This window comes from Copidosoma floridanum, unplaced genomic scaffold, assembly GCF_036245765.1.
Source record: "Copidosoma floridanum isolate Cflo_tuat_1 unplaced genomic scaffold, Cflo_Japanese_pri ptg000027l, whole genome shotgun sequence".
In the NCBI taxonomy this organism is placed as follows: domain Eukaryota; kingdom Metazoa; phylum Arthropoda; class Insecta; order Hymenoptera; family Encyrtidae; genus Copidosoma; species Copidosoma floridanum.
In genome coordinates, this window is record NW_028321904.1 from 12,955,076 (window position 1) to 12,980,538 (window position 25,463).

At 33.0% G+C, this 25,463-nt stretch overlaps 1 protein-coding gene across 3 annotated transcripts in view; it reads right to left on the reverse strand.

The window, feature by feature from the left end:
- Window positions 1–25,463, reverse strand: part of twr (signal peptidase complex catalytic subunit SEC11 homolog C twr) — a 179,308-nt gene that overhangs the window by 15,591 nt on the left and 138,254 nt on the right. For all 3 annotated transcript variants that reach the window (XM_014349908.2, XM_014349907.2, XM_023391939.2), the window contains exon 3: window positions 17,006–17,155. In XM_014349908.2, coding sequence (XP_014205394.2) covers window positions 17,006–17,155 — 150 coding nt within the window. The remainder of the gene's footprint in view (window positions 1–17,005; window positions 17,156–25,463) is intronic.

The window sequence follows — 25,463 nt, forward strand, 5'->3', positions numbered from 1 at the left end:
TGAACCCCAACCAACATACATCAGCAAAATTTTGTAATATTTTGCATAACGATGGAGAGCAGATGATACCCATTAAAGAATTGAAATCTATGAAAAGTTAGAGCTCTGCCAGTAAAGACAAAATAAAGTCTGTAAGACAGTTGTTGACGTTTACCAAAAAAGACAAAGAGATTGTTACTCAATAGGTTAAAAAATATTATAAAGATGCTTCCATTGAATGGATAGATAATGCAACTCGACGTTTACAAAATATTATGTAAGTATGCATTTTCTAATAGAAAATATTCATTGCATTTGTGCATACACCTTCGTGCGCATTTTACTGCTTTTTTATACTTTCACCATCATGTTTCAGAGGATATAACGTCAGACAGGGTGCAAACAATGAAATTATGCCAGCTCCCCGTATGACAGAAGGTCCTCAGGAATTTAAACATGATAATTTATTAATGATATCCGATACTGATGAAAGTTTAGACGAAGAAGCTCCTTTTGAAGAAGAGCATTTGTATAAACTTGGAGATATTCCAGTAAAGCGCATTGCACAATCACGATCAAGGTGTGTTGAATGTGGAGCATTGAGCCAGTCGTGCAACTCAACGCAGCGGTTTACAATTGGTTAAAAAAGTTGATCCCTTGTCTTGTTGATAATGTTTAATAAGAAGAAATTCTGATAAGTAATTTTCATGCTTTCATTATTGTGTCTTACTTGCTAAAGTAAAAAAAAAAATGTTTGAGAGTGGGACTTATTCATCAGGAATATGCATCGGCTATATGCCGCATGTCGAGGAGCCTCTACGCACCCACCTACCGCTACGGAACAAACGACCAAACCTCCTTAATTGCGGGACCTCAATCTGACAAATTTAACATTATATCGAAAATGTTCTCACAAATGCATGGAATTGAGCTTGTTTGTTCCAATTCAAAATTTTTACATTTTACAAAGGTGCAGGATGTTGCAGGAATTTCTTTCTATTTTTCCATTATCATTTACTATTGTTACAGGTTCACGAATTTGTAAGTACGATATTTCCAAAATAAAACCTAAGAGCCCGTTACGCTAAGAAATGTAATATATCTTTCCGAAGCGTTTGGTAATCAACTCGAAAGATGATTGGTTGAAATAGCTTTTTTGTACATAATACGAGCGCAGGGGTAAAGTTTAATTTTAATTTGGTGCGTTACAATCTCAATTTTTCGACGCACTTATAAGAGCTGGTAACGTTCCTTTTTTTGATTAAGAGCCCGTAATTCTCCCTGTAACGATTCAAAACGCATTGTATTTTTGGTTATTGTTAAATTATTTTAAATTATTAAGATTTTTCTCGTGCAGATCCAGCAGAGCTCACAAAATTGTAGCTTGTTTTGGGCATGGACAAAACCAAAAAAATATTTTAACAATATACAACTCATTTAAAGTGTTTGTCTATTCCTGACCTTCAAATATGCCAGTTCTTTTAAGATGACCCAGGTATATCCACACGAGCTAAGCAGTTTTTATCGTTGATGCATTTTTGTGTTTTCCACACCTCTCTGAACTTTCCCCACTGAATGTGATGAACGTCCTTAATTTTTTTTTAACGTTGGATTATCGACTTGGATAGTAGATTTTACAATTGATAATGGTACATTGAATGAATATGAAAACGAAGTAAAACTTTCATGAAGAGCACATTCATCTCAGTTGTAATGAGATTTTATTAAAATCTGTAGAGCACTATTTTTGAAAATTAAAATAAGAAAGTTGTCGTAAAAATTTTTCTCTTGCAAATCTACTAGAGCCCACAAAATTATAGCTTGTTTTGGGTATGGACGATATAAAAAAAAATAAAACAAAAAATTAAAAGAAAAAAAAAAAAAATGAAAAAATGATAAAGGAAATTAAAACAACAAACCAGGGGGTATTAATGGGTAATGGGACCCACGGTAAGAACGAAGTTTTTTAAACATGAGATGGGTATAGACACAATTTCTTAGGTAACAAGGGGGTCGCCAGACCCACAGGAAGAACGAAGCTCTGTAAACGTTAGTACTGCATTCATGTTGTTTACTAAAACAAAACTTGAAAAACGAATGAAAAAAAAAAACAAAACAACAAGTAGTTTAGTACTCACGATGGTTGAACTTCGTGAGAACGTCGTGCATAAATACAGTACTCACGAAGTTCAACCATCGTGAGTACTAAACTACTTATTAATTTTTTTTTTTAATTCGTTTTTCAAGTTTTTGTTTTAGTAAACAACATGAATGCAGTACTAACGTTTACAGAGCTTCGTTCTTCCTGTGGGTCTGGCGACCCCCTTTTTACCTAAGAAATTGTGTCTTTACCCATCTCATGTTTAAAGAACTCCGTTCTTACCGTGGGTCCCATGACCCATTAATACCCCCTGGTTTGTTGATTCAATTTCCTTTATAATTTTTTCTTTTTTTTTTTGTTTCTTTTAATTTCTTGTTTTAATTTTTTTTAAATTTCTTGTTGTATTTTTTTTTTTCATTTCTTGTTTAATTTTTTTTCATATTTTATTTTATTACATTTTTAAAATTTTTTTGTAGTTCCTTTACTTAATTTATTTTTTATTTTCATATTTAATCTTTTTTTTCATTCTTTTTTTTTATTTCATTTTTTTTTCATTCCATTGTATTTATTCACATCTTTTGTAATTTTATTTTATGTTATATTTATATTTCATTTCATCAATTTAAAAAAAAATTTTTTTTTCACTTATTTTTTGTGATTTTATAGCCCATTAATACAATTTTTGTTTTATTTTTATATAATTACTCAATGACATTGTGCCATGATTTAAATATCAAATTAAAAATAAGTGCCCATAAAAACCATTAAAATGATATGAAACTCGAAATATATTTATATAATGATCTTACATAATTCATTTATAATTGATTTAATTAATTACTTTATTTATGTAATTATGTGATAATGTAAAATAATTTGTGCGCCTTTAAAAACTATTGATACGTTCTTTAACTCTATTCTACATGTTTTTTTTTATTTTTTTTTTTTAACAAATACATAATTGAATGTATTATCAGTGAATACATTTAAAAATGGAATGTTATACTTATGAACCACACCATAAGTACAAGAAACCGAGTTCCTATAGTCGGCAGCGCTCGTAGCAGAGTAAGTAAGGTACTGGACGCATATGCAGGAGGTCGAGGGGTCAAATCTCTTTATTGAAAAATGTTTTTTTTTTTATATAAATATATAGTGGGGAGGGGGGAAGTGTATAGAGAACAGTAGGTGAGGGGGACGGGGTAAGGGGGGAAACTTGAGAGGAAGAAACTCTGGATGAACCACTGTCGTTTCAAAAAAAAAAAAAATCTGTCGGTTTCAAAATTCTAGCCCCCCGAGTAACGCGACATAAAGAACTTCGTTCTAAAAACTTATTGTAACAATAAATCATTCATTTAAAGTGTTAGTCCAATTGGCGCTTTAAATATGCCAGATTTCGTAGAATTACCTATGTACATCCACACGAGCTAAACAATTGCAAATGTTTCTCCATGTTTGCGTTCCCTTTACCTCTCTGAACTTTTCCCGCTAAATGTGATGAACGTCCTTAAGAAAATGCACATTGTAGTAATGACATATTACCTCATTTTAAGGATTTTAATTTTTTATTGCAGCAAACATAATGTGCATCAATACTACATCCTTAAAATGTTCCCTAATTTAATACGGGTTTGATAATGTAGTGCCTGTATACAAAAATTTTTTTAGGTGACAAAAATTTTAAAAGTATATAACAAATGTGAAAAACAAATGTTTTTTACGTAGACAACTCTTGAAGGTCTTTTAGGAAAATTTTGCAGAAACTTGCTGCTGCGTCCGTCTGTTGATGAAATCTTACTTTTTCTCCTTCATAAGCCACTACCTCTTGATACCGTGGGGGCTCACTCTTGGACCGCCTACCAAGATAGCACTGCACTGCATTTTCGTCCCACGATTCACTGTGACAGCATACGATTTTGTAGTACACTAGCTGCATTATTCTATGAAAAGAAAACAATCATTATTCGCTCATGTAAACGGACAATTAAATAAAATCCATCGTTAAATATTAAAATTACTCACTGGCTTAGGTTAAACATGTCTACACAACTTTGTATCTTCGCTATTTAAACTGCGATTGTCTTCATGTGCTGCGATAAACAAAAAAAGCTTTTTAATCACAAGTTTGCCACTACTTCGTATATGACCCTTTTCTGCTAGCTTAAAACTGTTTTTTTTTTCGTATTGCGAGAGAAAACCTTTTTTCGTTTATCGCAGCACTTGAAGACAATCACAGTTTAAACAGCGAAGACACATAGTTGTATTGACGTGTTTAACCTAAGCCAGTGAGTACTTTTAATATTGAACGATGGATTTTATTAAATTGTTTGTTTACATAAAAGTATAATAATTGTTCTCTTTTCATAGAAAAATGTAGCAAGTGTACTACAAAATCATGTACTGTCACAGTTGAACGTGGTACAAAAATGTAGTGCAGAGTGACCTTTGCAAGCGGTGAAAGATTGAGCCCACGTTGTATCAAGAGGAAATTATTTATGGAGGAGAGAATGTTAGATGTTACCAAGAGACTGATTCAACAGCACGTTTCTGCAAAACTTGGATTAAAAATTTCCATGAGTCGTCTACGTAAGAAACATTTGTTTTCCAAATTTTTTTTATATTTTAAAATCTTGTGCAACATAAAAAAAAATTTTTTTTACAAGCACATCATTATCCAACCAACATTCCTTCCGGGAAAATTATAAGTATGTGACCTATTGATGTTTGTGTAAATAATTTTTGTAAAAACAATAAAATAAAAATATTTAAAAAAGAGTACTGTCTTATTACTACAATGTGTACATTCTTAAGAACGATGACACTGAAGATCGGAACGTTCCATAAACGAAAATAAAATAATCACTTTGAAATAACCTAAATATATCACAAATCACTTCAGAATAATGTTACTAATTGAGAATGACATATTTAAGTCCAATAAGAATTAATTAATCGTGATGATACCCTGACATAAAAATCTCGTACGTACTAATTCCGATTTTTGGCTTTTGTTACTCAAAATTCAGAAAAAAGGCCCCAATAATAATATTACAAATTGTTTATTATAATATAAAAAATTTATCAAAATCAGATAACCAGAAAAAAAACTAAGGGGTGGATAATTTTTCATCGATTTTCCACCATTCGTATGAGTAGAAAACACCGAAAATCTGACTTCTGAAAACAACTTGAAAAAATGTTTGAGTAATAAAAATTAACTTACAAAATATAGGATGGAACTTTTGTCAACAAAAGTGTGTTATAAATTTTCTATAAATAAACTTTTTTTTTCACAGCATTGGTTTAAGGTTTTGAGAAGGGCTATGCGAAGTTTCAGATGATAATTTCCAGTTTAAAAAATTCTAGAAACAAATTTGTAAAAACGTATATCTCCGTGTGAATCTCTCGTATTTCTGCAATACGCTTAGCATAGAACCTGCTGGCAACTTTTTCAATACATCACTTTTAGTCCAATCAATAGGTAACGGCCCAATGTTAAATTTCCCAAAATTTTTAACAGCAAACAAAAAATATGATCGTATAGGAAAAAAAATTCTAAGAAAGATAGCGTTTTTGTCTACCTTCTCGCGAATAGTGAAGTTAACCTAAAAAATTCGTAAAGTCAAAAAAAACGGTTTTTTGCAAAAAAAAAAAAACTAAGGCTCGTAGAGGAAAAAGTTTAATGAGAAAGTTGTAGATATAAAAAAAACACATCGATCCTTTTTTATTTTATATCGATCCGTCCATAACTTTTCGAGATATATCGAAAAAACCGTTAAAAATCGAACATTCTTGTTTTTGCTGTACCTTTCGCAAATTAACGTTTAGGAAATTGTTTCTCACTGAAAATATAGCCCTTGGCGAGCCAAAAAAGATGCATTTTTAAAAATTAAAAAATATTGGTAATTTTTCGAGATATATCGATTTTTCAAAAAAAGATCGTCTCAAAAATCGGTTCCTCTTGCCCGAGCGCTTATCCTACAGAAACGAATCGGGGCTCATTTTTTTCATTAAGAGTTGTACTTTTGTGCCAGAAAAAAATCGTAACGATTTTTTAATATATTTAAGGCTCCAAAAACCCTTTTAAAAAAATTAAAAAATTTTCTGTCACTTTTTTCTTTGATAATTTTGTCAATTATTATTCCTCAATAAAGTCTATTGCATACCTTGATTGCTGGCATTTTTGCGCGTATTTTGAAAAAAAAATATTGCTCTACGACCTTCTGGAGCCGAGATAATTTTTTTTTTCAAAAAATTCCAGAGGGCGCTAGTTACGTGCTACAGCGTCTATTCTTATGGAAAATAAAGTTGAATGCTTATATTTTTGCAAAAAACCATTTTTTTTGACTTTACGAATTTTTTAGGTTAAGTTCACCATTCGCGAGAAGGTAGACAAAAACGCTATCTTTCTTAGAATTTTTTTTCCTATACGATCACATTTTTTGTTTGCTGTTAGAAATTTTGGGGTGACCTTGTACCTATTGATTGGACTATTTAATTTTAATACTAATGAATCTTAACATTGTCTCTATAATTCTTAAAAAAAAACTGTTTTTATTTTTCGTAAAATAAGTCGTAAGGGTAAAAGTATTGTGTTTCGAAAATGATGGTTGATTTGTCTCAACAAAATATCGTTGCGAAATCGAGCTTTTTTAATTTTTACAAAAATTCGTCCAAACTATCATCAAACAAATATTTCTGGAAGGAGACAAAACAGAAAAAGTCCGTTGAACAATTCCCGTTTGGCAAACTTTGGCGTTGAGCCTCGACTCGAGTTTTAAAAAACTGTCGGCTTCTGCTCTTCAAAAATTCAGCGAAAAAAAAGTCGCCTTAACGTGTTTCTCATAAAAAAACAAGTCATTGAAGATTTCCGCGCGGGAAACTTTGACTTTAGACCACGAGCTGATTATATCGGAGATATCAGCAAGATACTGCTAAAAATCTGCAGGAACTGGTTTAATCTGACAGTTTTTCTCACGAAAAAAAATCGAAGATCCAAGAGCAGGACACTTCGATGTTGGATTTTAAGACGAGACATTAGCAGATAATCGCCAAATCGTGGCTAAAATTATGCACATACTACTTTAGCAGAAATTGGCTGGATCATGGGTTAAATTCTACACAAACTAGGATCGCTTTACCGTGTTTTCCGTAAAGAAGCACGTTATCCCCACGTGGAAATCTTTGACTTTTGACCAAGAGTCGATAATATCGGAGATATTAGGTAGGTACCACTCAAAATCTAATTTGACAATTACCTCCCAACGAAAAAGTTCACTGAACAATCCCGGTTCGGTAAACTTTGACATTTGGCAAAGGTTACACCTATAGTAGATAATAGCTTCGCACTGCTGAAAGTCTGTCCGAAATAAAGTTTCCTGACTGTTTTTTCCCCAAAGAAATACGTTACCAAAGATCCCCGCGCGGGAAACTTCGACGTTGGGCTTCGAGACAAGAAGTTAACAGATAATTGCCAAATTGTGGCTAAAATTCTGCACATACTACTTTAGCAGAAATCAGATGGATCGCGGCTAAAATTATGCACAAACTAGGATAGTTTTACCGTGTTTCTTGCAAAGAAAGACGTTATTAAAGGTACTTACTCAGGAATCGTTGACTTGTGACTACGAGTTAATGAAATTGGAGATATCAGATGGGTACTGCTCAAAATCTTATTTGACAGTTCTCTCCCAACGAAAAAGTTCAGCGAACGGTTCCAGTTCGGTAAACTTTTGATGTTTGGCCGAAAGGTACACCTATAGTAGGTAATAGCCGAGTACTATTAATAGTTGGCTCGCAATAAAGTTTTCTGGCCGTGTTTCTCGCAAAGAAATACGTAATTGAAGATCCTCGCGCGGAAAACTTTGACGTTGGGCTTTGAGAATCGTTGTGTTGGGGAATTGTTTTATCGACGGATAAATTTACGAGCGGATAGTTTTCTGAGCAGATCGTTACACCGGTCGGTCGTTTTATAGGCGGATCGTTCTACTAGCAGATCGTTACACCAGCAGATCAGTTAACAGGCAGATCGTTTCACGAGCAGATCGTTCCGCCGGTTGATCGTTTTACAGGGGGATTGTTTCACTAGCAGATCATTTTACGAGCAGATCGTTGTGCTGATGAATAGTTTCATTGACAAATCGTTTTCTGATCAAATCGTTACACCAGTGGATGGTTTTACAGGTGGATCGTTTCACTAGTAGATCGTTTTACTTGCGAATCAGTTGATTGGCAGATTGTTTTACCAATAAATCGTTCTACTAAATGATATTTTCTCGGTTAATCAATTGATAGATACATCGTTTTACAAGTTTTTTCGTAGATTATATTTTTTTGCTCGAAGACGAAACGCAGCAGTGGTTATTGTTACACTTTTATAAGTACACACGATCTAACCTCCAGGAAATATCCCTGTACTTCTTATTTCGATAATAGATCTTTTTATCAGTGGTTGTTTAAACTAGATACCAGAACAGTAACCTTTAAACAAAACATACGAAACTCAGCTCTATATGCTTGAAGTTAGGATTAGTAGCTCAAGAACGCAGGTTAAACCTGCAGTGAAATAATTTAAAATATGGGCAGATGTAATTTAATTTTAAAGCATACCCTAGTGATATAATTTGCATCAGAACGTGTTTATGTACAATTATCTGATCGGAGGAAGTGAATTTTAAGTCAAAATTACCAATAAAATTTTTTTTCTTAGAAATAAAAATTATATTTTGAAAATTGTTGAACCTATGACAATTTAAGTAACACCACGAGAAAGCGCATCAAATTTTACCATGGAGGTACCAGTTTCAACCACATAGGACCAGTAGATATAAAATAAGAGGGAGCGCGCAGTGGCTCAGTCGGCTAGGTCGTGGATTGGCATGCGGGAGACCGTGGTTCGATTCCCGGCCAGTGCGACTTTTTCGGGTAAGTACCTCTGTGACTTTCACGTGTGCTTTTTCACCACGCAATGCTCCTCGAAGAGGGTTTAGGCGACTTTTTTGCAGCAAAAATTGCCTAATTTTCCCCTACCCTCCTCCCAGTAATGGGAGGCCTCCCATCCCTTTCCTTGTCTTTTTCCTAAGTGCTAAGTGCCCATAGTAGTGCCCTTATTAAAGGAGCCAGACGTAGAGCACTATAATATAAAAAAAAAATATAAAAAAAATAAAAGAAAATAAGAGGGGGGGTACATTATAAATAGTCACTTTGTGTATATATATTTATTGGAGTGGAACAGTGGGGCAAAGGCGCAGGTTTGCTTTTGTTAGTGCCACTGTATTTAGGATTCACACACAAAACTGTTTGCATCCGTGTGTCAAAATTTACGTTACATTGTATATACATACACACACATTTATTTTTTTTTTTTTTTTATATCGGGTTACCACGACAGCCTCTTGGCCCAGTCGCCGGGGCCACCCACTCACCACGTATGTGTGGGGGTGTATTGCCACACCCATTCACCCCAAATCTTCTCTTTACTTGATACCATACAAATCATTTATCTTTCTTTATTATATAGATATAAGTGTGTTTAATTCATCAAGTGGTAACCCTTCAATATTGTGCGAAATTTCCACTGTAACATTTATATAAATGTTACCGTCCGATTTATCAACTCCTTTATCAATTGCACTATCTATATTGAAGTAAATTTTTGTTTCTCCAATTAATGTTTTAAAAATTTTATCATTTTGTCAACATGTGTACTCGTTATACGATGTTAGTACAACACTATTTATCAAATAATTATGGATATCAGAAAATATTTAAAAACATACATCATTTGACATCCAATTTTTAGGAATATTTAAGGTTTTTATTTACCCTTTCCCGATTTCCAATAAAGATTTTTTCAATCCTCTATTGATAAAACAAATACTGATTTCTAATTTTAACATCTTGAATAAATTGTATTAAAAAAAAAGGTTTAAAAGTTTGTTTGATTACAGTTATTTTGTGACAGTTTTTTAGTAGTAGGAGAATCCGAAAAAATTGCTAGCTAAAATAATTAATTTATTCCAAAAATATTTTTCAGTCATACATAAATCTCTTAATATTCTGTCTACTACTGCCGATGCTTTTATTAAAACTATTCAAGCCTTATCCCAAAGAATTAAATCAACTTCTCTTAATTTTTTTGTACCAGGCTCGAATTCTAAGAAGGCACTCTTTATATTATTAAGATCTTAAGGAAGTCTGAAAGTTCTACAATTTGTAATTCCGTTTGAAAGAAAAATTGATGTTATGCTAGTCTATGCTATTAACAAACATTTTTTATTCTTAGAAATGATATAATGGATTAACGTTTTATGCAAAAAAGTTGTTCTCCACCCTTCCAGATTATCTATGAAGGAAATATTATTTTTTCGTTTGCAAATAATATTGAATTTTTTTTTTGGTCATCATTTGAATTTGTATAAATTAAGTTAAACTTTCCTTCACTGAAACGTTTGTTAATGTCTACATTGTTTCTTCCACTTTTTGTTGGTGTCGGTAAATTAAAGCACTTACACGATTTATATTCCGATTTAAAAATTTGAATAATATGTGAAAGAGCTAAGTTACTTCAAGCATCAAACAAATCCTCTTTAAAAATTTCTTAAATTGATTCCATATTTTATTATCTTTAATATTTTCTAAAGTTAAAAACCAAGTAAAAAATAATCCTAATTTGTATGGAAACATAACATCAATTGTTTCTTTAAAAAAGTCATCTACTTATTTATCTGGTAAACCCATTGCAATCGCAATATATTTTAACGTTTTACATGTTGTCCTTTGTATGTTCAAATATCTCTGACTAGTAACTTAATTAACAAGTTTAAAAAGAAATCTTTTGAAAATGCAATGTTTAATCTAGTTTAATAATAAACAACTTATCTATTCACTCTGTGCAAGTTAGTAGAGGGGAGGGCTGGCCACTTGTCACTTTTACATGTTGTCTTATGGAATTGTCCTGCAAATCCGCCAGTGGTGGCTGCGTCAACTAATTTTCTCCCATTTGACTTAGCATGCAAAGTCCGGAAAAATGGTGGCAGCACTTAACTTGCGCACAGCGAATTGCAGTATTTTTTCAATATGTTTTTTTTTATTTCATAAATTTATGATCTATCATTACAATTGCAGTATTCTGGAATGTTTACATACTTTTTGATTTTGGAAAGTTATCATATTTGTTTAATTTAAACCCAGCTGTTAGATGTGTTTTGTAGTTTTCTATAACATTTTTAATGTTATCTTATTTGAATATTAATTTTGGTTTGTTTTCATTATAAACAGCTAAATATACTACTGTATGACTTATACCATAAATTATAAATTCTTGAAATTTTTAAGTTTCTTTCATCAGACCCACATATCTACCATCAACGTAACTATTAATTTTATTAAATGTTGCTTCGTCTTTGTATTTAATTTTTGAATTTTGATCTACACTTTGCCCCTACATTTATATACATTGTTATAAATACATCTTATGCTTCAAATAGATGCACAGAACTCGACGTTAACACAACTTTTATATTATACTTACCAACAAAAGTTCATCATACGGTACAACCATCGAATTATCCTTGAGATTTTTATCTTTCCTTCAAAGTTTATAAACGTGTTGTTCAGAAGTATTATTTTCTTTTGGATATTCGAGGTAATTTTTGATTAATTATACGAGGACTTTGTTGTGTATTAGATCCGTGAAGCATGTGTTTAATCGCTAATTTTGTAAGTTTTGTATTACTAGAAGTAATGTCAGCTGAAATAATTGCATTAATTTGTTCAGGTGTAAAATTTTTTTACCAGGACGCAAAGTTACTAAAATATGTGGATAAGGTAGACCACGTGTTTGGAACTCGATTGTGTAGACGTATGCTGAAACTTTACCAAATATATCATTTTGAATGATGTTATCAAAAACTGACATTAACTTCAAGTGAAATAGCTTTAATCCTTGCAATTTAGGGTGACATATTACTGTTATAAATAAATCTGGTCAACCAAATTTTCTTGTTATAGACATGGCTTCTCAAAAATGTTTCGGCATACATCTTAGATTTTTGAAACGTATAGATGGGAGCATAAAAATATTTCCAATTCTTTCTTTTCTCTTTTAAAAACGTTAAATGCACTACTTAAAATTATAACTAAGAAACCTGGGTAACATTCCATTCTTATACATATCTCAAATAATATAAACGGTTATGTTCTATCATCAAGTAAAAACAAATAAAAAATTGATGTGTCAACCGTTGCCCATATAATAACAGATTAAAATTTATTTTTTTTGGTCTGTAAGACAGTCTGTGTAAATAATGTTGTAACATAGTTAGTTTTTCGCTTTTATTTGAGTAATTTTTTAAATCACCAGTTCTTTACCCTAAGCCTCCTAAGAAAAAAAAATTAAAGCACCATAGAATTGATATAATAAAATAGTTCATGTATAGTTGTAAAATATTTTTCCACGGAAGTATGGGGCATTTCACATAACACATTCTATCAAAACGTAAAAATTTTCACGTTAAATGAAGTTTTAATGTATACTATAAAAGACATATTTTTTTAAATCTTTACATATCAATATGATTATAATAATAATAACAATAATAATAATAAAAATAATGATAATAATTTTTAAAAAGTCAAAGCACGATAAACTTTGTAATTAGGAATAGCGTCAAAACTAATTCCCACAACAAGTATATTTAAAAAAAAAAAAGTTTTTTAACATTATTTGTGTCTATGAAGCTGATCCAGCTGCCTCATTGGAGGAGTGAAAATGATAAATATTGTATGATTATAATAATGTATATTGAAAATCTATAAATATGTTTATAAAGTAAAAGTAAATTTTTGCGAAATGATTCTTTGAATAGACATTCAGTTGATGTACATAAGCAAGCGATTAACTTTTTGTTAAACGAGCTCTACAACTTCAGTATTTTTTTTGTGCTGTTTTTGCATATATTTTGCTTTATAAAGCGTTTGCATTGCGACCTACAGCATAGTGTATGCTGCAAAAAAGTTGTACTTCAACGAGATCTACGACTCTGTCTTAAAACGCGAACGTGTAAATGGTATCAAAAAAAATTATCGCAGAAAACTAGGAAGACATCCAACTAAAAGTTACGAATAAAATGTTAACTTATTTGAATTCTAGTTAATTGAATTAGTCAAGAAACTTGATGACGTACATACATCCCTCCACACATGCACTATGTAACCAACTCAAATCACCCTTACACTAAGTTACAAGTTTATTTGAAATAAAAAATATACGAATTATAAGTGGTTACATTTTTTGCTCTGACAAAATTGTAAGGCACTCTCAGACATTGCCCATACCTAAAAAGTGAGTATATTAAAGAACTATTATCATGTAAACATTTTAAAAGAATGCCATATTATGAAATTTAATGATAAAGTGGTCATTATTTGTTTAAGTTAAGAAACACAATTAAGAAGAACATTTAATTTCAAGAATAACCATAGGCACTTACGAAAACATTGAAAAATATTTTTAGAAGAATTAACTTAATATAAAATCATAAGGTTTTATATAACAACTTAAAAAAAAAAAAAAAAAAAAATACCATTTTCATAATATTTTTGTAATGTATAATTTATAATCGTCATGACTTACATAATTTAGTAATAGTCAGTAAGATTACCAAAAACAAAATAAAAAACTTTTTGAATAAGTTTATAACTTAAAGTTATCCTCTGTTTATGGGGTGTAAGTGTGTGAAGCGTGAAGGTGGATGAAGCTATACTAGTATATATTCCTATATATATTACATATTCCTATATTAAATAGTTGTTTGTGTGGGGTGTATCACAAACATGGCCACCCCACATACCCATACCAAGCTCCGCAGAATTTTTTTTGGGTTTCATCTGAAAAAGTATCGAATAACAAATAATGATGGGGGTTACACGCAGAGCAGGCAAGATGTAGCGCCACTAGTATATGAGGAAATCCAATCCAAATTTGCCCCTTACGCGTCAAAAAACAAAAATTAAATTTTTTTTTTAAGGCGCACCTTTAAAATAAATTTTTTCTTGCTTTATGTACCCCCAGAAACAAGGGAAAAATTGTGTACCAGAATTTAAGGCTTTGTGACACAGTTTTTTACGGCACACAAGATTATAAATATCCAATTACCGAAAGTAAAAAAGCCGGAAAAACTGTCACATGTAAAGTTCTGGAACAGCACCGATTTGAATAATTTTATTATCCCGCATTCTGTAGACGTTCAGGAACATTAATCACTACTGATCCTTGCGTTACCTTAAAATATTGAATAATTAGGGTGAATTAACTCCTCCAAACCATCCCCTTGAAGTGCAAAACCAAGAATTATTGAAAAAATATTTGTTATTTCAACGCAGAAATCGTCTCTCGGAGGTTTTTCGAGTCGCTGAGTATGAATTCAAGGTTTATTTATGTACAGGGGTGGTTTCAACCCCTAAAACCACCCCTAGTTACAGGAAATCATTTAAAAAATTATAACTTGGCTTCGGAAATCGTCTCTCAGGGGTTTTCGGAAGTTTTCGAGGAAATAACTTCCAATTTATTCAAGTTCCAAAAAAACATTACCATGAAATTTTATGTAAATTAATCATCTTACATTAAATAAGTTACATAATTAACGGTAAGTGTTACAAATATTATCATAGATAATTACGGATGATAAATAGTACATGAATGTAGTTATTTTTTTTTTATATTCGCATTCGCTTATTTCGAAAAAATTTTTTTGCCTGGACTTAACGGCTCATCAGTTTTACATAGTACCTGTGTTAGAAATACATTGTAATCTTTATTATTTTTTGGCCAACAGAAACATTTATTTTTTCTCTCTAAAAATTTAACAAATAATGAATTTTTATCTAATTTTTCAATTTCTCCAGGCCACTTATCGTAAATTACTATCACCCACTCTCCACTTTAAACTTTGAACTGATTGAAACGGTGAGATATTATCTTTATTAACATTTACAACATTTTCTTTTACGTCATATGTTACTGTTCTGTCAATTCGATAATGTGTACAACCAGTTTTAACTTTACAAATAGAGCACGACAAGTAGTTGAATCATAGGCTTTTGCTATTACATTTGGACCACATGACTTGATGAACTTTTGAAGTTCCTTAAACTGATTTTAAATTACCAGGAACAAGAATATCAAAATTTTTAATGTCTTTTTCATCAATATAAAATGAATTTATTTTACTGTTTGATTTATTGATGCAGTCCACCATATCTTTTGCACATAAAATATCATGGCCAAAAGTCACATGTCTATCGCACATTTGTTTGACTGGGCCTTCAATCGCATCGGCTACAATTTTGCCATAACCAGCAGCTGTATAATTTTAAGTAGCGCTTGATAGATTAAGTTTGTTACAGAAATAATGTAGGAGATAAAAATTTATTTTATTTTTCTACTGTGTCGATGGACCATCAGATTGAAAATGTATCGTTTTTATATCAGGCATTACTGATTGAATTTTTTCAAGTATTGGTCCCATAAGAGCCCATGCAGACTTTGCATCGTGTTGCAAATAATCTGACATAACGGAAAAAGATTCAAAAGATACATCATTTTTATCGTTTTTATAATAAAATCCACTTGTTTGCAAGGACACTTGTTTTTTGAAAGCACCAAATTAAGTGTAAGGAAAAAGAAGCGCGTAAAATTTCAAAATATCGAACAGCGATTAATTAACATGATTGTATAAGTGAGCTAAACCCTATTTAAAAAAGTAATCGTCACATAAACGGACCTCGTATTCGTGACCAGAGACTCCGAAAACCCCCGAGAGACGATTTCCGAAGCCAAACTATAATTTTTTAAATGATTTCCTGTAACTAGGGGTGGTTTTAGGAGTTAAAACCACCCCTGTACATAAATAAACCTCGAATTCATACTCAGCAACTCGAAAAACCTCCGAGAGACGATTTCTGCGTTGAAATAACAAATATTTTTTCAATAATTCTTGGTTTTGCACTTCATGGGGATGGTTTGGAGGAGTTAATTTACCCTAATTATTCAATATTTTAAGGTAACGCAAGGGTCAGTAGTGATTAATGTTCCTAAACGTCTACAGAATGCGGGATAAAAAAATTATTTAAATCGGTGCTGTTCCAGAACTTTACATGTGACAGTTTTTCCGGCTTTTTTATTTTCGGTAATTGGATATTCATAATCTTGTGTGCCGTAAAAAACTGTGTCACAAAGCCTAAAGTTCTGGTACACGATTTTTCCCTTGTTTCTGGAGGTACATAGAGCAAGAAAAAATTTATTTTAAAGGTGTGCCTTAAAAAAAAATTTAATTTTTGTTTTTTGACGCGTAAGGGGCAAATTTGGATTGGATTTCATCCTATACATAGAGGAAGACGTTAGAATTCAAAGTAAGATATGTTCAATATATTGCGAGGATAATCAAAAATCCATTAAATAGTTGCCTAGATGACTCGTGAGTTCGAAACAACTAGGCTTTGGAATTATTGGTAACACACATCTATGATAAAGTTATAAATTTTCCGGTATTACAAAGGCATGCTAATATGAATAAAATAATGATAATCATTCGATATTTTTAAAAATTTTATGTCAGTGAACGTTAATTTGAAGGGGCGTAAATTAATAGTCACGATGCTTTCTTTTAAAAAAAATCTCTAGTAAGCGAACGCATTATTTAAAAACATTTTTATAAGCATGTTAGAAATTTATATGAAAAGTGCAAAAACGTTTGACTTTCTGAATTTTCACCACCCACACAAAGCAGAAAATATTTTTGCAATAGTATTTCCTTTCTCAGACACTAAAACGTAGTTTCTACAAATAAATTCGTGTAATGGCCTCTTTTGCGTACTTTGATTTCACATAAAATTCTAATAAAAAAATTTCACAAAACAACTCACTTTTCATGAAGTTTGATGACTCGATGGACTATAGGTATATCGCGGCCATTTACTTTGAACACTACTATTTCTCCAACTTTTACTGATTCATCATGGTAATTTGTTAAAAATAGTAAATCACCTCGATGAAAGGCTGGCTCCATGCTTCCACTGTAAATGTAAGTTCAAATCGCATAAGTTGTTGTATCGGGCCTTTTTACATCAATTTTTATTTAAAAATATGAAATTAAATACGTTATTTTAGATAAGTTATTAGAAAACATGGAATGATAAAATAAAACATACTTACAAAATAGAAATATTACTGAAAAACAAGTGTAAAGCATATGTATATTTTTTATCACGTAACCTAAGTCACAAAGCCATGAAAAATAATGTACATGCTGATTTTGTTGACTTTGGCGATGCTTTTGCTACAGTAGTACGCAAAAAAATCTCGACAGTGATAAATAATATTCAAAAATAAAATGATGAAAAATGAAACAAAAAAAAAAAGCTTTAGTAAGTATTTTAAAGTAAAAATTCAAGAAGTGCATGAAAAAAATGATAAAAACGGTAAAAGCTCAGAATAAGGTGCAGCATAAAAAAATTTTTTTTTTTATTTAACAGCCGTTCTGGTGAATTGTGCGTACAACGGCTCTGCATTACTGTGTTACTCTGCACGTCTATGCTATCGTCATTAGCATAGTAAAAATTTACTTCGAATCCAAGTTTTCAAGAATCCAAAGTGCGAACCAAGTGAGTAAAGGCCAGGACTTGACCTTGTAAGCGTATATAACAAAGCCCCCCCCCAGAAATCAGAACCGTAGTCTAAACCAGTGCACTACTTAAGTCGCATGTAACATTATGAAAGCTGTGTATAAGGCACGGTACAAAGAGACGGTCAGTATAAGAGTAATAGCACCAGTGAGCCATGAGTAAATAAGAAACTGTTATTTAAAGTTGGAGCAACGTGTCACTTTACTATGAGCGCTTCATTACGTGGACTGAACAAAGATATAACTCAGTGCTCTTCTGCTCGTGGGACCACGGTGATTCCAAGGGCGCAAAGTTTGGCTTGAGGGCGCAAAGCGACAGTTACACTTTGGCTTATGGTAAGAGAAAAATTTTTTTCTAGCAACTTTAAATACTTGAGAGTATGTATTGACTACATGCAAATTAGTCTATCACTGATTTTCGAGGTACAGCTCAGTTAGTAAGGTGTACGTGTATACTTACACTAATATTACACTGTGCACACTACTTTTTTCACTAACTTTTCCACGAAGGAGTATACTGTTTCTTTTAGTAGGTAAACTACAAGGATTATAATGTATTAAGGAGGATAATTCAGTGAGGAGACTAATCCAGGTAGTGGATTCAAATCCTTGCAGGGATTTTTCGGCCTGGTGGCCGCAAATGCCACTGCATTGAGAGTAGCACTACCATACTACCTTCACTCCTTACTGCGCACATTACTGCGCAGTAGCAGCAAACAGCACATAGGTGCTATTGGTACACAGTAGTTTCACTGCTGAACTTGCTACTCTCAGATGTTCGCTCTCGCCTGATGTGGTCGTGCTGCCATAAAGTATGTGCATTGTATTGCTGCTAGTGTCGTCAGTGCCACTCTCGAGTATCTTCGACGTCATTTTCCTTGATATTTCTTACAATATTTCTTACTACAACATCTGTTACTTCTGTACCTACTTGGTTTCTTCAGTGGCTAATGTCAACCATGGCGTAGCCTCTTTGATCGCCTCATCGTTGACCTCTATAAAAATGCACCTTAGGGCTCTTATCATCATCCTGACCCTGAATCTCCTTATGCTTGAGAGTTTGAGCTGCTCACGGCTTATCATCTACTTTCCAACTTAATATTAAACGTGTTTAGTAGGTGTGTAATTTGATACAAACATACAGCATAGACCAGTGGTTCGAAAGTGTTGCCATTACCATTATAATAAAGGTATTTGGTAAGTTGGTTAAGTTTTAGTAAATAATAAATGAACAATTATAAAAAATCCATATTATTTAGATACGAAAAATAAGAAGTGAAGCCATGGTGCAGTGTGCTGCTAGACTACCTAGTACGAGACTGTGCGCTTTCATCAAATTTTTCAATTATTTAAAAACAGCGTTCTACCACCTACGCTAGTATTGCCTCTAACGCCACATACGCTTCAGACCAGTGTTCTCGATTGCAGTAAATTACAAGTCATGGGACTGACAGGAAATACAAAAATACTAAAACCCAACAACTTAATCCAAAACTATTCAACCAAATAACCCTATTTAACGAAGAACTTTAACCTAGTAACCCTGTATTCATTGTTGTATATTCAGTTGATAAATAATAACATAAATTTCTTTAACCACATAACCTAAGGTATGATTACTAGCATTGAAACAATAACTAATACCATGACCTCCATAAAGTCATCAGGTGAACCAGAGCGCTGGCTGGCCACTCTAGAAATTAATAAGAGAAAAAAATAATAAATATGCCTATTAACAGATAACCTAAGGCACTTGCTGGCTACTATATAAATAAATAACCAAAATAATAAAACCTGGAAAATTTGCCGTCCACTTTCATAGTTAGTAAAGCATTTATTAAAATCACAAGCACTAATCACCAGGCAAATAGGGTCGATTTCGGGCTACTTTATTAATTAGTACAGCATTATTTGATAACACAAGCACCTATCACCAAGTAACTCAGAGCGCTGGTTGGACCCTTAATAAATGAAAACAAAACAATAAAAAATAAAGACAAGTGCCAATAACTACGTCACCTGGGTCACTTGCCAGACACTATACAAATAAACAGAGCATTGATTAATAACACAAACGCCAATTACCAGATAACCTAGAGTACTTAATACCCACTTCATAAATTAAATAAAAACACAAAAAAATAGCCACGCAAGAGCCATTTACCAAGTAACATGCGGCATTTACTGGTAACGCTAATAATTAATAACACAAGCGCCAGTAACCAAGCAACTCAGGGCACTTACTGGCCACATGATTAATTGGGTAAGCAATATTTACTAACATGAGTGCCAATCACTAAAGTAATTGGGACGCCAAATGGCCGTTTGATGAATTAGTAAAATAACAATAAATAATGTAGATGCTTATCATCTACATGAGTTATGGCATTAATTAATACTTTAATGAGTAATAAAGTGGCTAGTAATCACACCTTGGATTAGGTGGTCAAAGAAGATTATGTTATTTTTATGAACTAAATATCCAACGATGCACACACAGTTACAAGTTCTTGGTTTATAGGGTCATTGAGTTAAATGATTTTGGATTAAGTTATTTGGTTTTTACATTTTTAAATTTTCCACCGGTATCATGACTCGTAACTTACTACAATCGGGAACACTAATCTGGACTTATTCTTAGTCACGTATATAAGTCACAAAATATACATCTACAAGGCTATAAAAAAACATCTTAAAGTACCGATACATATCGAATAGGGTAATATTACATGCCAGCAAATAAAGTTTTACCCAAAAAATTACCTTATTTGCAAAAGGAAACATTTTGAAAGATTAAGACACAATAAACATGTGTTGACTTATTCATAGAACCTCGTATGCATAAACCAATAATGAAAAAATATAAAACCTAATAATAAAAAAATAAAATGTACAATTATTTATTTAAACATTAAAATTTAGAATAAAAAACTATAAGAACGTTAATAAACGTACTTCATAGCTGCTACTAAAAAAAGTTGTTTAAAGTTTAGAAATAACTGTTGAATTAAATGAATAATTTAATAATGGATGTAATTTATAAATGAATCGTATTAGTACCAAAACAGTTAATAAGTATTTACATTGAAAATAAGGTACAAACTACATTATAACAAAAAGTAAGAGATCCCCTTCAATTAGGATACCTCGTATAGCAGAGTGGACAACATACTTGTAGAAGGTAGCTGGATCGATACTCGTAAAAAGTGTTTTAATAAATTTCTTAGGATGTAAGTATATTTCATACATTTTAAAACTCACAAGAAATTATTAACATGTAATAAATAAAGAGAGAATTATTGACTATTAACTCTTACATTAGATGTTTATAATTTCTTGTGAGTTTTAAAATGTACGAATTATACTTACATCCTAAGAAATTTATTTTATTATTATGAAATTGCGAAATGACCTTGCCAACGAGAAGTATCAACTTACTAAATTATTGAATAGATTTAGTATAAAAAATACATTTAATTTAACAAATAAAAAAAAAAAGTTGGCACTAGTATTTATGAATTTAAATAAAACATAAATAAAAGAAATTCAAGCAGAATGATGAACTGCATTAAAAAAAAAAAAATCTACCGACAGTTGGAATTGATTCCGTAATAGTAAAACAATCCAAGCGGTGGCATAAGCATCGATCAACTTAGCTATCAAAACTTTGGTCCACAGAAGCCTCAGTTACTTATGTTCATTAATAACCTCCAGAGCTTGTCTTACAGTTCACAACAATTATGAGGAAAAATAATAAATTAGGGATTATAACTGAACTGCCATCCTCAACAAAATAGCTGAAAATTTTTCTCAAAATAATACTGCATTTTAAAATAAGTTTTAAAAGTAGGGGAAAAATAAAAAAGAGCGGGGGCAAAAGCCAGTTCAATATACATAGGATATACTCGGTTGCAGTCAAAAGAGAAAAACTCGTGTCATCGCTTGCTTTGGCTGTGCGCTCGGATATATAGCTATAGTCAACATTTCCACTCCTCTCCTCGTAGGCGTACGCTGTTCGATACGAGTAGTAAGATGTGCGCCCGGTTCGACGGCTGGCCACGGCAGGGCGCTCCGATCAGTGTCAAAAAATCGTCTCGCATCGTAGTATTGGTGTTAACAATCTCTTTACTCATCTCTGCCCATAAGCCTGTTAGATGTATACGTGTGTAGGAATGGGTGAATGAATGAAATTTCTGAATTTATAATTAACTATGCGCAATACTGTTAGTACAGCACTATCTTTCTATCTTCATTTATGTCTAACAATCTTAAACATATTGAAGCATTTTATAAACAAAAAAACGCCTTAACTTTAAACTCAGTCGTGCTCTTGGACAAACCAGGACGAACTAGTGCAGAAGGTCAGCTAAATTGGGCTTAGGTAGACTTACAGCACCGTCTTGAATTATACAAATATTGTGATTAGAACTGAGCGCCGAATAAAAAGGTTACAGATTAAAAGTGTGAAAAAATTACAAACAGGAGTTACAGCACGGATATGTGGCTTTCACGGGAAATTTAATACTTTTAGAAGATAAATTATTAACTTCATGTTACGTCCAGCGCATCAAAAAGGATAAATTTTTGAAACTTTAGCCCTGGCAATCCAATGCCGTAGACTGGGTCGTGCTTTGATCATGGGATCTGGATAATTCGACTGGGGTGGTGCGTGGACAGTCGTTGAACCCACTGTCGGTCCCACGTGGATTCCTGACTCCTCGTCGAAAAGAGAGGCCCAGCTCCTGACCAGCAGCTTAAGGTTGCCTGGTTGAGGAGTGGAGTCGAGGTTCATCCTAGACTGACCAAGCAGTAGCACCAAAACAAACTCCACAAAGAGAGAAGGGAAGAGAAAGAACGGAAGAATACTCGGCGTAAGAAAAGGGGAAAAATAGAACGAAATAAAATCATACTTTTTTACTTATTCTCGAGTCACTCTACTAAGAAGGGTGAAGGGACTGGGCTGTGACAGTTGCTGTCGACCTCTTAAGTCCAAGGTGCAGCCCAAGATGAGGTTTCGAGCTTTTTCGACCGACTCAAACTGCTTTGGTTATAGGTATGCACACAGTGGAGTCTGCGCAGGTCTCGTTTTCGGGAAAAAGCTACATGATGATGACGTATGCGTGGTGGAAGGCGTGTGCCGATTGATAAATGTTTTAAGGGAAAAAGTGGCTACGCGTATGCCGCTGCACATGTAGTATTTACATATTATTTGGGGGGGAAAAAGCGCAGGCAGTTAAACGACTATACAATAAGTATTTTTAAAATTATTTATTAAATACGCTTGAGTACAAAAAGTACAACTAAAAACTAGCATTAATAGTCATAATAATAGTCACGACGATTACAATAATAGTGGAGAGAGAAAAAAATACAAACAGTGGAAAGTAATGTAGCTTAAAGTAAAAATTGTAGGCGGCTGAAATTTCTATTGGTAACAGGCGCTACGCTAGAAAAGCATAGCGGACTTATCGTAGGTATATAACGGGCGAACGAAGAGGGGACTGGGAAGGTAAAATAATGGCGGCGTAGTAACGTAGAAACTGTAGGGAGTTGAAGAGTCAAGCGTGGCATTATAACCAAGTGGACATAGGTATTAATTTATCGAGGGCAAGGATGATTCGAGGGTTTTATAGGATGGGTATGGGAGTTACTTATCACATTAGATTTGTTAATCTTATGTACAAAGACGGAGTTCGGGTTTTTTCGTTGATGAATTTTGTGACAAAGAAGCGACTACATATAAAGGGTATTAATATTAACGCTACAATATAAAACTTATCTGTAGGTCTTAGTAAAAAATTTCATTTGTCTTTCTTGCACGTGTGCGTCTCGTTCTCCATGGGTGCTATTTTCTGGGGGCATAGCAGGCTTATCATTCGAAATGTTGTTAAGTGAAATATAAGAATATTGGAGAACCAAACGATAGCGTTCTTGTTGTCACATAGCAGTATATTACGTTAGTATATGATAAAAAATCAATATCTGAAACCTCAGTACAGTTAAGTTTTTAAGCGGCGGGAACTCATTGTTTTGTGGTTAAATCATGGAGGGCAGAGTATTTTGGGAAGAAGAAATTAAGGAAAACCGTTAACTATTGCGTGCTTTACTGAAACAAGCATGACTAAATGGGGAAGGTAGAAAACTATTCTGGTTGGGTAAATGTTGGTTGTGTGGTTCGAAAATGGGAAGAGGGGAAAAAAATGAATTCTGCAAGTTGGATGTAACATTTGTTATTATCTTTAGTTGTAGTAATCCCGAAAAACATGCTGATTATGTGTTGTACTATTTAACAAAAAAACGAAAATAAACATTGGCTGGTAGGGTCTTCCTCACCTCTTAAATATTTCTGGTCTCACATTGTGATTCAGAAAGATAAAATGTTTTGACAATTAACAAAGAAATTGTAGCGATTCAGTCAAACCGGAATGTGTAAAAAAAAGTTTAAAAAAAGTTTTAAAAATATTTTGGCCACACTGAAAAAATAACTGGCTTGTACAGCACCGTATTTTTAATCCAAATCTGTCAAAATATCAGTTGTTTAGTAATTTTTTTTCTTTTTAAAGAAAACCCGTCACAAGATAGTTCGATTTCGGGTCATTTGAAACGAGTGTCTAGTAGCGTAGGCTGACGCATAGTGAGATTTGGTGTATATAAACAACCGCATAGCAACGAGCTATTTGTCGGTAAGTAGTGCATCAGTATAGCTCTAGCAACCAAGAGGTGACGCACTAATGTTGTAGCAAAGCGCAAAGTCATTGATACTTACTACTATCACAGCATAAAATACTTTGTCAGAGTAAAAACCTTAATTATATTTTTCAACACCAAACACATTGCTGTTTAACTATTATTTTAATATTCTCTTTATGTTGAATAACTGACAATTACTACTAGTCAACTGCTAAAAAAAATGTCAACTTTTGAGAATTATGCAATCAGAGCAGCTGATGATTATTACAATTGTTAACTTTAAAGATAATTTGATACAATTTTAGTGAATTGTATGCTAATAATCAGGGGTACAGATAACAGAAACTTAGAGTAGTATCAAGCTGTTTCAGTACTTTGCCAAAACTTTACTTAAGTTTAATTTGGGCCCAATAAAACAGCTACACAAAACTACAGAACCATTACATGACAAGTTCTGAGTTGGCTTCCAATTAGTAGAAACTTGACAGGCACTTCGCAGGCACTTGATGGCCACTAGACAGGTACTAGACCAGCACTCGACATGCATTTGGCTGTTACCTCACGGGCACTTGGCGGGCTTGGGCTGTCACTTGGCGAATACTTGATAGGCATTTGGCAGGTACTGATCACGACCTTGACAGGCACTTAACGGGTACTTGACGAGCACCTGATGGTTACTTGAGAGGCACTTAGCAGACAATTGAAACTTGACAAGCACTTGGCAGGTACTTGGTGGTCACTGGGCGGGGAACTTATAGGCACTTAGCGGTACCTGATATGCACTTGGCAGGCACTCACGGGTACTTAGTAGGTACTTAGTGGGTACTGGGAGAGTACTTGACGGATACTTGGCAGGCACTTGGCACGTACTTGGCAGATACTTTACGGGCACTTGGTGAATACCAGCCGAGTATTTAGTAGATGCTTGATGACTAATTAGCAGGTACTTGAAGGACAGTTAGCAGGGACCTTACGGGCACTTGGAGGTACTTCATGAGTACTTGGCGGGA